Source organism: Bombus fervidus, chromosome 1 (assembly GCF_041682495.2).
Source record: "Bombus fervidus isolate BK054 chromosome 1, iyBomFerv1, whole genome shotgun sequence".
Lineage (NCBI taxonomy): Eukaryota > Metazoa > Arthropoda > Insecta > Hymenoptera > Apidae > Bombus > Bombus fervidus.
This window is the reverse complement of record NC_091517.1, coordinates 19,086,439-19,104,053: the sequence shown is the minus strand read 5'-3', so window position 1 is coordinate 19,104,053 and position 17,615 is coordinate 19,086,439. Positions and strand designations below refer to the sequence as shown.

The 17,615-nt window shown below is 33.4% G+C and overlaps 2 protein-coding genes across 7 annotated transcripts in view; one reads left to right on the top strand and one right to left on the bottom strand.

Annotated features, from left to right (window-relative positions):
* Nucleotides 1-417: 417 nt before the first annotated feature.
* Syx13 (syntaxin 13) lies at nucleotides 418-5,052 on the top strand. 2 transcript variants are annotated; one of them, XM_072006939.1, is made up of 6 exons: nucleotides 418-696; nucleotides 1,423-1,682; nucleotides 1,816-1,981; nucleotides 2,064-2,191; nucleotides 2,631-2,764; nucleotides 2,837-5,052. In XM_072006939.1, the coding sequence occupies exons 2-6, from the start codon at nucleotides 1,456-1,458 to the stop codon at nucleotides 3,010-3,012; spliced, it is 831 nt and encodes a 276-aa protein (XP_071863040.1). In that variant the 5' UTR covers nucleotides 418-696; nucleotides 1,423-1,455; the 3' UTR covers nucleotides 3,013-5,052. The 2 variants fall into 2 exon arrangements, with proteins under 2 accessions (XP_071863040.1, XP_071863048.1); XM_072006947.1 differs by having other exon boundaries at nucleotides 426-696; nucleotides 1,479-1,682.
* The window catches only part of LOC139988927 (ankyrin repeat and BTB/POZ domain-containing protein 2), a 34,330-nt gene continuing 20,892 nt past the window's right edge, over nucleotides 4,178-17,615 (bottom strand). For 3 of the 5 annotated variants that reach the window (XM_072006755.1, XM_072006769.1, XM_072006763.1), the window contains exons 3-14: nucleotides 11,606-11,810; nucleotides 11,101-11,346; nucleotides 10,538-11,017; nucleotides 9,477-9,807; nucleotides 8,836-9,071; nucleotides 8,556-8,758; nucleotides 7,705-8,439; nucleotides 7,331-7,599; nucleotides 7,046-7,251; nucleotides 6,672-6,965; nucleotides 6,416-6,598; nucleotides 4,178-6,315 (exon numbers count right to left, since the gene is read on the bottom strand). In XM_072006755.1, the coding sequence (XP_071862856.1) occupies nucleotides 6,109-6,315; nucleotides 6,416-6,598; nucleotides 6,672-6,965; nucleotides 7,046-7,251; nucleotides 7,331-7,599; nucleotides 7,705-8,439; nucleotides 8,556-8,758; nucleotides 8,836-9,071; nucleotides 9,477-9,807; nucleotides 10,538-11,017; nucleotides 11,101-11,346; nucleotides 11,606-11,810 (3,595 nt within the window). In that variant the 3' untranslated portion in view covers nucleotides 4,178-6,108. Of the gene's footprint in view, nucleotides 6,316-6,415; nucleotides 6,599-6,671; nucleotides 6,966-7,045; nucleotides 7,252-7,330; nucleotides 7,600-7,704; nucleotides 8,440-8,555; nucleotides 8,759-8,835; nucleotides 9,072-9,476; nucleotides 9,808-10,537; nucleotides 11,018-11,100; nucleotides 11,347-11,605; nucleotides 11,811-15,252; nucleotides 16,428-17,615 lie in introns of those variants that run through there. The other 2 variants (XM_072006740.1, XM_072006746.1) reach the window with 2 other exon arrangements.

Here is a 17,615-nt window from a genome sequence, read left to right as displayed (position 1 = left end):
AATAAAAAAATTTTATTACGGATTTTTCTTACCTTTTATTGCATTAAACGTATAGAAATATATTAAAATAAATGTACCGTTAGTTTTATTTTTGATTCTAGCGGTAGTAATATATAAGACGGTATTTCAGACATTCGTTTCTATGAATGGATAAAAAATTATTTTATCGTCGGATAATATTTTTATTTATTTTTCTTAACAGGAAATTTTCTAAAAAAATTAATTTCCTTATATGAAAGATTACAATTTATATTTGTTTATTATAATAAAATAAAACAGTGTTTACCAAGTGGTGTTTTGAATCTAGTAGTACTGACGGTGTTATAGACACAGTAGACTATATTAAATTCCTTTTATATTACAAACTAATTCGAAATTCGCAAGACGTACATTATATTATTAATAATTTATTATGAGAGAATAGATCTATTTTTATTAGTCGATAATTAAATGGATTATTTACAGATACCGAGTCTGGACTTAAAAAATATGAAACGCCGATAATGTGGAAATCTGTCTGAATCGCAGTTTCGTATACAAAGAGGCTATTGTCACATAGGCGGTGGATTAGATCATTTAGGCAACTGTCAGTTTCTAAGATTCAGTACATAAAGATAGTTCTCTTGATTTTTAAATGTGAATTAATAAAGCAATTTATATTTAGATATTAAGAACATTTGTGATAAAATAAGTCAGGTTTGTTTTATATATTTGTCACATATTCATTTATGCATTTTTGTCTTGTATTAATTTTATTCTTTCGTGTACGTATTTGCCGTATATCATTAAAGATCCGAATGCTATTCAGCTGCATAATGACGAATAGAAATAGAATAGAATTTTAATACATGCTGATTAAAATTTTGATTTACTATATAATATGTGTATCATATAATATTATACTATATTATTCTAACTAAAATATCATTTTTATGACAGCTTCAAAACATTCATCTGATACATATTTATATTGTATTTCCTAGGGTTCAATAAATTTTACGTTTACTAACAATATTACCACTGACAGAAAATTTAAAAGTTTGAACATTATGTGTTTTGTATGGGTATTGAAAGATACTTGAAATACATGTAATAAGTACATACATTTAACAGTATTATGGAAAGTAAGATTAAATATATTTAATCTAGGAGAATAGAAATTATATATAATTATAAACAAATAAAAGATAACGTTAATTTAAATACATTGGAATACATAAAAATTCTGTTATAATGTTTACATGTCCTTAAAGTTTTAATAGTGATTCATATATGTGATAATTTATCAGTGTTATTCATGGATGTGTCATATAGGTTTCATGATTTCATTGTGTGTTTATATATATAAACATAAGGTTACGCGTAAAAGAATTATTCGCCAAAATTTTAAATGTATTTATTTTTTATTTTTAAATTTTGCAGGTTTCTGAATCTTTTAGAAGTAAAGAAATTTTAATGAAACTTATATTTATTTTTAGAATGGCTCACTGTTCTCAAACATATGGGTCCACGGATCAACGGACAGATGTACCTGATGTAGGATTTAGTCCTACTGAACTCTATAGTCTCAGTGAAAATATTACTACTAACATATATACAATAAATACAAGTTGGAAAACGCTTGAACGTGCATATAAAAATGTTGGAACCAATAAAGATAATCAGGGTCTAAGAGATAAGGTGTAAGTAATTATAATAATTTTGAAATAAAGACCAAATAATTTGGAGATATATGATAATTTTTAATGTCCCATTAACATTTTACATTTCAATTAATATTTATATTTACATTCTATGTATTTATTTTGTAACAAGGCATGTCACACAGTTAAGCACAAATCAAGTAGTAACCCAAACCAGCAAAGACATTGCAAGACTGACAGTGCTAATGAGGCGAGGTGATAAACAACAGAAGTTGCAAATTGAGAAACTTACCACTGATTTCAAAGATGCATTGCAAAGATACTCAGATATGCAGAAGGTAAAATATATTTTATTAATTGTGTCCTAGTTAATTATAATGTTATCATGTACTTATAATTTCTTTGTTATGGAATTTGTAGTCAATTGCTGAAAAAATGAAGAGACATATTTTGCTTACAACTAGTATAGAAAATCCTATGGATCCCGAGGAAGAAGAACAACAACGTTTACTTCAAGCTCACGAAGATGAACACAAAGTGACACAAAGGTTTGAAATAAACTATATGCTCATTTTGATAGATATACATAACTATACCTGCACATATTCATAGTGAAAAGAGCTTAATTATTTCTCACAGTCTACATACAAGCAATTGGATGAGAAATGGCTCACATTATACTAATCTTATTAAAAAAATAAATATTCAAATAGGTCTTTTTCATGATTTTTGTAATATGTGCTTAATTCATAGATTTTATAGTATGAATATTGAAATAGCTTGAATTAAAAATTTTATCGAAAAGATTAAATAATTACAGTGTGTATTATTCATATAGAAAAGTTATAAAATGCACTTGAGTGTATGGTAAGTTTATTTTAATCGATATCCTAATACATAATACAAGTCTGTAAAATTACGTTATTGATCATACATAAAATGATAAAAAAGTAATCTACAAGTACTTCTCTTTCCTGGTGTTCTTAGGAATCTTGAGTTCCAACAGGACATACTGTTAGAGAGAGAAGACAGGATAAAACGAATTGAAGGTGATATTTTGGATGTAAACCAAATAATACGCGAACTGGTAGCATTGGTGCATCAGCAAGGAGATTCAATCAGTGAGCTATTCTGTCAAAATTTTATAAAAATATCCCGTTTTTGCATACTTTTATAAATGCTTATTATTGTAGACACGATAGAGAATCAAATAGAAGATGTCCACGCGAATGTTGAACAGGGAGCACAAGAATTAGTTAAGGGAAGTAATTACCTAAGTAAATATCGACGGAAAGTTTTTGTCCTACTATTACTCGCGATCATAGTTGTCGTTATATTAATTATTATTCTAGTCACTAAATTAAGTTAGCGCTCCTAATCATCGTAGATACTGCGAACAAATGAAAAAGGTTGTCTCAATCTATCTTATTGATCGTAGTACTAATATCGTGGAAAAATATAAATTGCCAGTTTATATATTGGATATGCAATATGGGGAGAGGATAGACTTATTTTATATTCATTTGTAAATTAATTAATATAATTCAAACGTATTATCCTTGTTTACTTTCCAGCTTGTAAAACATATTATAATGTTCTTACCGCGTAACTTGTTTTTTATTTTCCATTTTAAGGCAATTTGAATTTAATAACTCAGATTGAAGCAAAGCATAACAAAGATATTAAATATCCGCGTCATTTTTTATAAAAGGATTTTAATAGTAGCAGAAACAAACTTTTAAATATTGCAAAGTAACTAATTTTTGTTGTATCTGCAAGCTATTGTCTGACATAAACTTTGATAAGTCATTTTGTTATTAATTGTATTATATATTATTTTCTCAATAAATTATACAGCATTATAAATACAACCAGCATCGAAGCAGAATGTTAATGTTATATTATAGCTTCAAATTTTATGGCAATAGATACTGTTTGTTAAACATTCATATTAAAACTATGTACTCTACTGATTGACTATATATAACATTTTGATATATACTTATCATAATTAAACAATTACCTAATATAAGTACTAAAATTATTCATTAATTTATTTATTATGATAAATCTTTAAAAAATGTGTTATTTAACGTTTTATTATATTGATATTAGAAGGTCACAAATGAAAGCATAAAGTGATTAAAAAGAGATATGGGTTTATCCTAGAGATATGTGAAATAAACAACGTGGCACTACATTGATCAATGTTGGAAGATTTGTATAGATAGCATTTGTTAAATGAACTATATCTTGTTTTAACATTTTTTATAATTGTGCGCTATAAATATGTAATTACTATTCTGTACCCTGGTTTTTATTTAAAAATGTAACTTTCTATTGCATATATTTTACCGTTCAGATAAATGAACCATTCTGATAGATTCTGCTCAACTTTATTAATCAATTGAATGTAATGAGAAGTGATAAGCGGAAATTATGTTTTGTAAAATAGATATTCTTTTACTAGCTTGTCATTTACATGTTATCATTTTGGAACAATAAATTCGTTTCGTATCATTGAATAATTAATTATGTGCTTGTTATAAAAGTAATATCATATAACATGTTGTCTCCATTCTTTATTTTGGAAATATAAATTTGCACAAACTGAAAATGAAATTTTGATTATATGATTATGTCATGAATACTGTTACTTATCGCTTTTCATCTTTTCATCTATGTTTAAAGTTATGTATAAATTAATACGAATACATGTATTTGTGTGTATGCGCACGCAGCTTCTTTACTTTTACAGATCAATCACTTTAAACAGCTTTACAATATAAAATATGTAATGTACTGAGAAAAAAACAATAATTTATATTTTTCATGTGTTTGAAACATTTTACTATTTTATATACAAACACAGGTACTAAAAAAATATTAAAAAATACTTATCGCAGTTTACGATTTATGTCACATAATATAGGGAATGCCTACTGATGACTTTTTCAAAACTGTTTTCAAGCTTACATTTTTACAAGAGACTATGTGTATCACTATGTAGTTTTTATTAACTACATGATAATTTATGTAAGTGAGAACTTTTAAGGAGATATAAAAGTGATAAAAACATCATGTTCTTAATCTAAGCATAATTCAATTGTATAAATTGTGAATATACTATAATTTTTTATAATCATTCTTTAATAGAATTATAATATTGTTTATTATGAATTACGCGTATTTTTGCTGAAGGTTACAACATTAAAAAAGGAATACAGTACAGATTATCGTAAGATTGAGACAGCCATTTTCTATAAATCAATTTGTCTCTTATATGATTATTAGGCATTCCAGAATTTAACAGTCCAGTGATTACATTATCATTAAGATTATAACTTGAATATTGTATATACAACTAACCACTAACATTCAAAATAAATTGCATTATATATGATACTAACATTGTTATGTTGTTGACGTATGTACAGATGACAACAATTTTGTTACAATAATGAACTCTACGATGTTTCATTGTATTAATTGTAAATTGTGTTTTGTTCTTTTTCTTTGTGAAATGTACGGCGTTCTTTGTAACATTTTATTAAAAAATACTAGCTTCAGTTGAAATACAGATAGCATGAAAAGAGAGCAACATTTTTTTATGTTTTACATTTTTTTATGAGTTGCTGCAAGTGTCGTTGTGATACAAATTATAAAGTTTATGTAAACAAGATTGTGATGAAAAATATAAAAAGTTTTGTTAGGCTCCAAGAAGTGAAACAATTATCATTTAATGTTTTCATTATCACAATATTTATAATTTATTGCAACCGAGATGTACAAATTATGTTGTATTATCAATACATGAGATAACATTTGAATATTCCGCTCTATTATTTCTTTATCGCGTTTAAACTGTCCAGCCTGTTTTATATACAAAATACATATGTTCATTTGTTATATATATTAATAGCTTGCTGTCACTAAAAGCTTACAGCATATACCACCGTCTATACTCTATTATAATTATTTTTATATTTACATGATTTAAAAATTTGTGATGAACAAATTAATTTAAAAAAAATTAATACTTTAATTATAGTATGTACGCATGGGATTCATTTATAACAGTAATTTATATAGTTCGAATAGTATCTAATGTACATTTATAGCACGTAGTTTACAAAAAATACTTAAACTAGAAATACTATACAAGAATAAAACAAATGCATAACAGAAACGTAAGTTTTATGGTTCATTAGTATCTTGAACGAAATGCTAAGATATTAATATTAAATCAATAAGTATTGCTGATAATTTATATTTGAATAACCGATAGAAAAAAGTTAAAAATAAATCATGAAAAACTCAGTCTTAGTTCGCTTACGGGTCTTTTTTCATAAATGATGTCATTTAAACATACGTGGATATGTTTATCACTACAAGTGACGATAGCGAAAGCAAAATGATAATGACGATGCTAATATAAATACCGTGCATGATGTTTAACGTATTTCTAAGCTTTTATCTTATTTTGTTGCTGAGATCGTCTAGCTTTTATTCTTGCTTGTAAAGTGAGAAGAAGGCCTGCGAGAACATCGTGATTAGGCAGTTTCTTAGCGAACAATAAACGTTTAACTGAGTCATCGTAAGTTAATAAAGCGACCATATTTTGTAGTAAAAAACCTTGACAATATTCTAAAAGTTGCGTGGCGTTGTAAACCTGGAAATTGTTAAACGACAAATCATTTATTTCATATTTTCTCTTTAACAAAAAGTTTGTGGTATATAACATTATATCTAACAGAATCTAAACAAGATACCTTTGCGTGAATATACATAGAGACGATATTGTCGAGATCAACCATAGAAGAACATTGTGCCTCGCAATACCTAAGTAATCCATCCAACTGGAAAAAGTTTGCGGCTGCCATTAACTCCAGAACATCACTTTGATTAACTTCTAACGTAGCACAACCACCGTGGTATAGAAATTCCATAACCATCTGAATATTAAAATATGGTTTAAATCTTAAGTAAAAAGCTAAGGCTTTTTAGCTCTTTTGGAGTATTATATACCTGGAAAATGTGGTATCGAATATCGTTAATTTGTACAATAGGAGGATTTCCCTCGCACAGTTTTGAACTTAACATATTTCTAAATCTCGGTGACGATGTGACCAAAACGATTTTATGGCCATAGAAGACTCTGCCCTCCACTCTGAATTGTACATCGCTTAATTCTGGATTATTTACAAACTTAGGATCTATTCTGGATCCACTAGAAAGTGTTGTATCTCGAATAGGTTTTATTGGTTCCCATCCAAAGCACGTACAGAAAATATCCGCGAGGAGAAGTGTCGTTCCTTCTTTCTATAAAAAAAATACAAGCCGAAAGATATAAGAAATGTCCTTATTCGACTCAACTTTAATCAAGTTGAAATATGACTTACTTTACTATATCTAAAAATGTTAAACAACAATGGGAGACATTCTTGTACGAATTGTGTCGAATAGTCATCTGGGCAAACTTGAAGAAAATCTTGAAGTAATTGATCTATTACCGAATCTAATCTTATTTCGTGAGCTGTTGCAAGACTATGCATCCAGCAATGTAACGTCCAACCCACTTTTAATCCACGAAGTTCCATCGTGATATCTGTGAAAAAATTCATATGTTTATACAAAAAATATATAAGTATACTTTTTTAAGATGATTTCTTCCAAATATGTTTTACCTAAGTGGTTGCTTTCAGCACTATGGTACATTGCTTCTTGTAAAGCTTTAGTTTGAACTTTATTAAAGACTGGCTCTTTGCCTTCTCTTCTATTTCCTCTTCCATCTACAGTTTGTTGTTGAGGACTAGTACCGGCACTACCTTCTGCCAAAATTTCTTCTAATGACAATACTTCTTTTTCTCCTCGTTTGGCAGAGAAGTTTAATGGGTGAGACAACAGTTGATGAAGACAACTCCTTTGACCATGAGCTGTTGCTACTGATATTGCACTGTAAGATAAGAATACAAAGCAATTATAATTTATTACTTCTTTGGACAATAATGAACTATATTAGATCTGTCATCAGGAAAATTAAAATAAATATTTTACTTGCCTATAACAGCCCCGCTGAGCAGAACCAGAGTACGAAAACGAATCTTTTATCAAAGTAGATAAAAACGGCTGAGCTCCATGAGCCAAAAGAAGTGCAACCATCTCATAATTGCCAGATGCCGTAGCCGCTTGCAATGGTGTAACCGTAGATTTATCTTCGCTCAATTTAGCTCCGCCTTCAACAGCTGCACCCCTCTCCAACAATATTCTAGCAATATTACAATGTCCTAACAACGCCGTGTAGGTTAAAGCAGTCCAATGTTGCGTTTCTGCATTGAATCCAGACTGATTACAGAATGTACTATTAGAAACGTTACTAGAGGCGCTAGGTGAACTGGAAGACGAATTTGAAGACTGCACAGTCTTTCCTGGAGTCATTACAGCAGATGACGTCATTGGACTTCTAGCATTTGATACATTTAGAGCTGCTGGAGTCTTGGAAGGTGTGTTCGCTGATTGTCCAGTGGGTGGAGGTGGACTTTCAATGTTTAAATCAGCGCCAGCGTCTAACAATGCTAGAACAGCGGTTTCATCACTGTTTATACACGCTATCATTAAAGCAGTGAAGCCATTATCATTCACAGTGTTGATCTTTGTCGACGGTAAAAGAGGCATGGCTTGAGCTATTAAATCTGCACGACCGCTTGTTAGCATCTTGAAGGCCATATCCATAGTTAAAAGCCGGACGTATTCAGAATCGTCAATGCGCTTCGAGCAGACTGAAACTTCCTCGAAGCTGTGAACGAAGTTTATTACAAAACCTTATTAAAAAGCCAACATTACATTTTGGGACCTTGCCTTATAGGGTATCCAAGGTACTTTTATCACTCTGTAAATTCTAGTATGTATTACCATATCGGTCTAACAGGACAATCTACTCCGGGCAATAGCAATCTGGCAGCTTGATTAATGTCATCTTGATCCACAACTAGACCGTGCCTATGTTCTGCATGAGCGGTCGCAACTCTTAGCCATTCGACCAGTGGCGGAAGTACGACGTACGCTCGTTCGTATGCGAGTTCTTGTATCCCGGAACCTCGTTCACCGTGTTCCAACTGTATAAATATTGTTTCATTACATTACGTTCAGACAATAGAAAAGGAGAGCAAAGATTAGGATCAAATGGACAAACCTGCGAACACCTCATATAATAAAAGAGAGCATTTAATGCCTTGGTTGTTAAAGGTATAGGTGAACGTCCTGCTTGAGCTACTTTCGATATTAAATCTACCAATTCTGACATTGATCCTACGCAGGTGGTTAATAGCGACGGTTCTAACGCTGATCCCGCTGCATCTCTTCCGCTGCGAGATGATGAGGAAGAATTTAGAGAACTGATACTAGCCCAACGTGGCATGGCAAGTGCACCTGCAAACATTATGAGATTCTCTTAAGATTATGGAATATGTGAGATTCTCCTAAGATAAGAAAATGGATTAAATGATCGATTTATTTCATTTATAATACATCTTAATACGTTAAAACGCTAATAATTTATATAAAAACATTCAAAACTTACTAGGAATATTTATTGTCTGATGAATTTTTTAATACGTTCTGGAATATATCGGTTAACAGTAAAAAAGGAAAAGAATTACATTAGTAACCGTAATTAACTATAGTAATTAAGTAGTATATGGGGTCATAATATGGTTAAAGCGGGAAATAATGAATTTTAAAATAATAATAATTAGCACATTGGGAAATAAAGGAATACTTTTCGCGTAAATAATTATTGTCTACCTGGCTTAGTTCCTAAGAAAATAATTTTACCTGATGCCGTTCGACCAGCATTTAGATGCGCGTACGGTTGCAGAAGACCCCATAAATCTCCACTGTTTGCAATAGCATGTTCCAACATGGTTGCAGTCAATGTTGTATGGGGATCAGTCGGTATACATTGTAGTAGTATTTCTTCCAACAGATTTTCGATTCCAGCGGTCAAATATATGGCTGCATACTCGTGTATCATTCTTCCTAGTCGTACATCAGACATCCAACGAAGAAATCTTCCCACTGGTAGTTGTAGCCCGGATCGAGATGCTTTCGATTGCTTTAACTGATCGCCAGATACGGCGAACATCGCTGCAGCACGCAAGCACGCCTATAAAAAGAGAATAAGTAGATGAATGTCTGTACTAACGTAGTAATAATTTGCCTGAAATCTGTCTGTTATTCAAGATCGCCAAAATATAATACTCGTCTATTACTGGGGCAAAAAGTTGTCCAGTTTTATGGTCGTACTTTCTCGATTGATTATTTAAATATTATTCAAATATTGCTGTTTATATATAATACATTCAATATAAACAAACTTAGCTATTAGAATAAGTGTTTTGTGATATGAGTCTATTTTATGAGCCCATTATGTTATTATAATATTTCCTATCTTTATTGTGTTATCTGTTTTTACATTACTATATTATTACCTTATAAGTAATTCCTAGTTAAAGCAAGCGTGTATAGAACAAACATATATAAAAATTAGTGTATGGCTATTACAGAGTTTATGAACTTCGGTTATAGTTATTTCCTATGCAAACAGGGAGACACCCGTCATTTTCTAAATTCACGCGGATCAAACGCTTACGGTGTAAAGTTGAATTTATACCTTTATGAATCACGAGGGATACAATGACGAATTTATTTTAATCAGCTCAGGTTTAGCCTTTGCTAATATCAATGTAACATAATGTTTTATTACTATTAACATTGAATAATGAATAAGATAGTAAAGGGTATTTAGATAAGTAATTTATGCCTAGAATATTAAATTAGCAATTTACTCATCTTCAATTATCACATCAACGAATCACGTGTTTTATTTCACGTACCTTGGTACAAGAATCTGCCAAGGCCGGACAAAGCACGATTTTGAATGCGCTGTATACCTCGTGTTTACTGCATAGACCAACAGGTTTAGCCAGTCTCTGAGTTTCTCGACCAATTCTAACCAGCGCCCGTTGCAGCAGGTAAGAGAGACGCGGTATCGTTTCCATAGAGACTTGCTCCATGTGTTCTCTAGTGCGACCATTTTGCAACACGCGAAGGACGTCGTGGTGCGTCCATGGTAATTGCTGTAACTCTACCAGCCGATTATGAGAGTCTACCCAGACGAACTCGTCAGCACTGGTTACGTTGGTATTTATGGTTTCTAAGCTAGAGTGCCTCATCAGTCTCCTTACAGCTGGTTCTGAACTCTCGGATCCGCTCAAGGAGGAGTAGGTGGAAGACGATTTATGGGAACGCATAGTAAGCTGCTGAATTGCTAGTTTGATATCTTCTAAGCCAGAACCTGACCATGGGACCTGTAACTACAATATAGTTATTGAAAAAAGAAATTTAAGGTAATGATTTTTATCAACAATGGATTTCTATGTTATTGCAAAAAGCACACCTTAGCGGGTGTAGCTCTGTGTCTGTTACGATTCTGTCCAGATCTATTCCTGCCATTTCTCTGAGTAACCGAGGCCGATAAACGATCGTCTTCTGGCACAGAGTTCAGCTGCTGTGGACTGTGTGCCCTATGATGACGATGCGGTGGTGAACTGCTACTCGTGTGGCCACCTGTGTCCGACATGCTTGCATGTCCTGACGATCGATTTTCATCTGATGAACTATTACCGGTACATTCTGGTCGCCTCTACAAAAGATGTTCATATTTTATAGCATTTGCTCTTCAACATCATGATAATATATCGTGAGATGATGGATGAATGGTGAAGAAAGAATATAAGGAATAAGGAGTAGATTGTTGGAGTATTAGTATTTTTAGAATTGTATAACGATTGTTCTTGAGAATGAGAATGGAAAGTCGAATACTACGTTCATATCAATATCACAACACTAATTTTGTGGATAGATTAAAAGGTATTCAGATTGCAAAAAGAGCATTAAAATACCTGAAGCGCGCGAATTTCATGTAAACTAAGATGGTAGTGTTGAGAGTGATGGGGATGTTGAGGCGTTGGCGTTGGAGCAACGCTGTCCGTGTCCCTTTCCGCCACCATGTGAACCATATTATGAACACCGTTTTTCGGAGAACTTTCCGTGAAGTCCTTCGAGTATGGAGGACAATACAATTCTCGTCCACTGCCACCGGCCGGTCTATAAAAAATTTTTAGATCATTTCAAATTTTTGAAATAAGTTTAGCACATTTAAATTTTGAAAATTTTCCATAAATGCATAAACATCCGCAATTTATACGTAAATTAATTCATACTATATTTTCGAAGAAGTGGATATTCCCTCCTAAAAGAATTCATAATTAAATAATTTAACTAATTAAACAAAAAATTTTAAATTATATGATTATCTACATTGATATAATCAAATAAATTACTGTTCTATAAAGTCTACTATTACTACACATTAGCCGCGCGTGTAGAGCATATACAGGGGGGGGGGGAGGGGCCACGTTATTCGATATCCTGTTAGGCAAGTTTCTCGTTAATTGCCCGCCAAATAATTATAATCCAGCGAAGCCCGTGCCAGTTCGATCTTTCTTTTCCACTACGTTGAAAAAATACTTGGTTACCGCGTATTCCGTTAGGAAGATTTAGCTTTGAAAGAAATCACGTTCTCGAATGAACACAGAATCTATGGAGCAACAAAAGTATTCAATGTCTTCATCAGAGATTGGAGAGATAAATATAATAAAATATTATGAAAGATCTCTGCATCGAAATATATGTAATAATTTATGTATTCTGATGTGATATCGTGATGAATGATATTTATCGCTTATCGTACGCTTTTGATTATTTGAGGTTTGTTGTTTTTGTTCTATATTAGGATTAACTGAATATTTATATATATAATATGTATATACAATGATATATAATACTTTCATTCGTAAATTGCATGATACATAATTATTTACAGAGCCTAATGGTTAACCCCATCTATCTCATCAATTTATTAAAAGCGCTCTCTATTCACGGAAATTAGTTCGTGTAGCGCTCGATCGATAAAAGCGGTCGATAAAAGTCATGAGCTGTTGTTTCTTACATATTTGTTGATTTTTTTACGCTCGGTATTGCTCTAATATTATATAACCTAGGATTGCACGCGAACGAATCACGAATGAACACATGAACGCGGTTCAAACGTACAAATTAACAATATTTGTAGCCGTACGAAAGTAACAAGAGATTCACGTGCTCGATAAGTTTTGGGAAAGGTAGATCATGGTCCACATGTGTTTCGTGTATCTCTCGATTGTGACCTCTTTGTTTCTCGTGATTGTTGGTCGTGTAGGGTGTCCACGCGTTTCAAATTCTTTCTCGATGAGCAAACGACCCGACTCGGAAATAAATTCGATTTGTTCCGAATCCAGAGAAAAGTATCGTGTTCCAAAAATCTGCGGTCGTCTTCTTGGCGATCCTCCCGGGCCTGTAATTAATCGTACGAGCCGGTTTCTGCGTAAGCGACGAGCTTGCGTGTTTCCCATTAGGTCGCGTTTCCATCGTACGTACAGGTGTGTATTTTGACGTTGAGTTCGAAATCGTTGAAAAAGGGTAAATTCCAACCTTTAGTTCAAGAGCCAGATGGATAAAGATTTAATGGATTAACATTAAGTAAAAGTGGCTTGATTAATGGAAATTTTCTAGGAAATTATATACATTGCCGGTTGATTAATGTTGATGTAGCTGTGATGCAGGGGAGAGGAGACAAATCGACATCGGTTGGTTTCTACTAGTAAATCAATGTATATAAAGGGTTAATGGTGCAAGGTACGAGGATTGATTGTTAAGTTTTATTGTGAAATTTGTGCAGATTTCAAAGTAACTTAGGTATGCAGTATTCTAACCTTTTTATACCATTTGTGTATACTATATTAAATATAAAAGTAAATGTTAGCTACACAGTGTACTAATTTCACAGATACTAACTGACCTAGAAGAGTAATGCTCTGGTGAAACAAGTTTCACACTTTTATTTACCATTTCCTCTGAAATTAAAATTGTACTTAATACCATTAACGAATGATATAAACAAACCCTCTGTTTCTTTAAATCGGTAACACAATCTTCAATAGAACTCGTATACAACTAATGATAACAAAACCAAGGAAAAGCAAAACTTGTATTATATAATGACAGTAAGCTTTCACGTTTGGATATAATATCCCTTTTCTTCCCGTCTAATGCTCATCATCAAGCAAACTAGTCTACCCTCCTAACAGGAAAAAGCCGATGGAAATTATACTTATTTAATCTTCGAATTACGTCACCATCCCACCATTGAAGTTACAAAACAAACATTTCATCTTCGGAACGAATTTGCAAATAATATAGCGAACGTAGTTCAATAAATAATATTTCAGCTATTTTTAGTCTTATAAAGTGATATTACAATAAAAACGACTAATAAAAATATACTTATCGTGCCTTTTCCTGTGATTTCCGTATGTTTAAATCGCGTGACTCACTCGATATAAATTAATATTCGTGGTACGTGCAAGCCTCCGAATCATGGCACCTGCTTTTTACTTGAACTGTTTCGCATGCGTGTGTTTCGTGCGGACCAGTGGAAACGCGCCCTTAATGCAATTACAGATAGTCGCGAGGAGGAGCGCTGCAGCTGATAAACGTTTCATTCACAGGGGCTTACCCAATTATGCCCGGTAAGAATAATTTGTTCTTTTAGAGCCGGGTATTCGATCAAAATAGGTTAAAAAAACGTGATAAATGATTAATGAATAATGATTTCTATTTAAAAGATCATTGCAGTTATTACGGACATTTTTTATCTATATCTATATATATGGCACATGCGTATATCGATTAATTTATTTTATACAAATAATTTATTTGTACATAGCAATGCAATTAAAATTGTTAATACTGCTAAATTGTGTTTTTTATACCTGTTGTAAAAATGTTTTATTATACCGATCTCTACGCTCTGTTATACCTAGTTCTACCTCAGCAATCAATTTCTACATACAAAGCATCTGTTCCACCTATGAATGCCTCAATTATACGTTTTTAATTAACTACCATTTAAAAAGAAAAGATTTTAACTGATCTACCAGGTCGCAGTCTGAAATATTTTCAATTTTCTGCGTTTCTTATTGTTAGTTAATTTCGTATCACGTTAGTGAATCTCTTTAGCTGTTTATAAATTTCCAAAGGTAAAAGACCATTGCAAATGGACGAGATGAAAGGAAGTTCGAGTAATAATTGCCTTTCTAAAATCTGAAAATTCAAATACCGATGGAAACTTATGCAAACTTGGAATTTATCTAAAACTAACATAAAAATCTGCCGAAGCTTCTCATAAAAAACTCAAACTGGCCGGATAATTCAAACTTTCTCATCATAACTTCATTTCATTCAACGGACCATAAGCGAAGCACCGACCATGCGTCGTCCATCAAACCTCACAATCCATTTCCCGCAACCACTTATAAGTTTCCGCAAAAACCGTTAAATACCACGAAGACCGAACCGCCAAGCGGTTACGCGAATTCCATATGCGGGCCTCACGGGTAACATGCTCATTTTTCATCGTCATGGTAAACGCAATGCTCGCTTGATTTACCCCCTCAGGCGCCACTGTTGAACGAAGCTCCAGTCTGCCTTGAACCCGGTGTTGTCCCCCGGCAAGGACCAATAATCCTCGACCTGGCTTTCGTCCTCCTCGATCTTCAGCACGTCCTCCCTACTAGGGCTGACGTTCACCACGATTTCGTGCGTGACCTTGACGTCCTCTTCCTCTACCAGACTCACCGTGGACCGTTGCCTCTCGTTTTGCCCCTTTCCACCACACCTTTCATCCTCTAGACCATCAGCAACTTGCTCTTCCTTCTTCGACTCCATTATTTTTAACTCGCTTTTGTTCGTTAATTGAGCTGAAGATTCTTTACCGTTGAACCTGTGATTTGGTCTCTGATTCGTGTCACCGAAATAGATCACAGTCTTATGAGCTACATCCTTGTCACTCTTTTTAATGTTACAGCCGGTTACCGGTATCATCGTACCCTCCATTTCTTCCCTGTGATTAATTTCTTCTATCGTGGAACCATCTTTAGGATTACCAGAATTGGGTATATTATTATCTATATTTAACCATTCTTTAGACGGTGATTTACTAGTAAAAGGCAGGGCGCGACGCAGGATGAAGTTGACGCCCTCGCGACGAGGTGGAGCCTCTAGGTTACCAGGCATCCTGTAGTTGGTCAGTTCACGGCATATCACGCATTTGCAATCCTTTTTCTTGCATGATCTTCGTTCCGTCAATGGCATGTCATCCGATGCTTTCACGTAAATGCATTTCGTCGTCGAGTTCCTTGGTTTGGTTGTGTGATGGGGGAAAAATTAAGTCGGACAGATGTATGAAGGGAATGGTTTGTAACCGGAAACGGGATATTCTAAGTATACAGTGGTCAAGTGGTCGGTATCTGAGAGGATGTCCGCTGACTGGCTGCTTTTTGTTGGTTATTCGGCGAATGATTCTGATTATCAGGATGATGAAATGCTTTCCTCGATGCGGAGGGAGCGAGAATTTGCTGAGTAATTTGTTGGTAACAGACGCTGATTCATGGGGAAAATTGAGAATACAGCGGTGTGGATTTCTTGGGTTCTTTGAGTACAGTGAGTGGGAGGAATTAGATAATTTTTTGCAGATGTGAACTGGGAGAGACGTTTTTGTGATGTTATATCATTCAAAGAGTTCACTGATTTTTTTAGATCCACAAATTTCCATCGATTTTATATTAAATTAATGAACGATCTTGAATAAATGATTTTATATTAATGAACTTCACAGATTCTAACTTTATTATAGCGATGCACATATGTACCTTGTTTAAATAATTTGAATTGACTTACGATAATGCAATATTTCTTGATACAAGTCAAAAGAGTACTCCAATAAATTTTGCAATCAACTACAGATTATTTTATAATGCAATTTAAGTCACCTCTGCTCACAGATATCACGGGCAACTTCAAATTACAAAATCCTCCATAATCCATTCAGAAAATCACAAACAAAAATCGCAATTGCAGTTTAGAAATTAAGAACGCAATTGGGAAATTGTCACTAAATTGCGTAATTATGGGAATATGAATTTGTCTAATCATCCACAATCTATTAATGAAGTAAATCGCGTTTGAGTAACAGCGAATCACTAAGAACTATCAGCGTGGCTTTACGTGGTTTTTGACCTGTCCTCGTTCCGGCACGCGACTGAAAACACTATGGTCTGCGGCGACGGGATCAGCAGGTGAAACGCGTGCACTTCCTCCGCGGACCGCAATGTCGGCGAATAGAACACGGCTCCCGTATCACTTTCCTTTCGTTGCTTCTTTACCCCCCGGGCACCACGTAACAGTATCACGAAAGCGGGAGCTTCGACGTTTATCGCGTGAGAACGTCTTCCTTTCTTTCTTTTTCCTTCTTTTTCTTTTTGCGTGTTCTTTACTTTTTTTTCAGTGATGGGGGACAGGCATTGACAATAAATGTCACCTTTGCACGTTTCCGTGATATGATTTATGTTTCTGTATGAAGGAAACGGTAATTCAAATCATGCGGGGAATTCTTGGTTGTCTTCCTTTTTAGGTTAAGGTTAGATGTTTGATGGAACAGAACGGTAAAACGATGATTGTAAAAATTGTCTCAAATTTTAGTACTTTTTTTTTTAGGTTAGGATAGAATACAATGGTAGAAATGGGTTGTAAAGTACTCGACTGATATTTAAAAATGTTCGAACAATTCTGAAAGATATTTAGAATATTTACGATATCCATAATGAATTAAAACTCGTATAATTCTTCAAAATATCAATCGAATAATAATCAATACTTAAATAATTGCTCAAACAATATTCAAATCCTCAACAGTTTACTAAAGTCTTCCATACAGAACGCGATTCGCAAGAGAGACTGACGTTTACTTGAAGG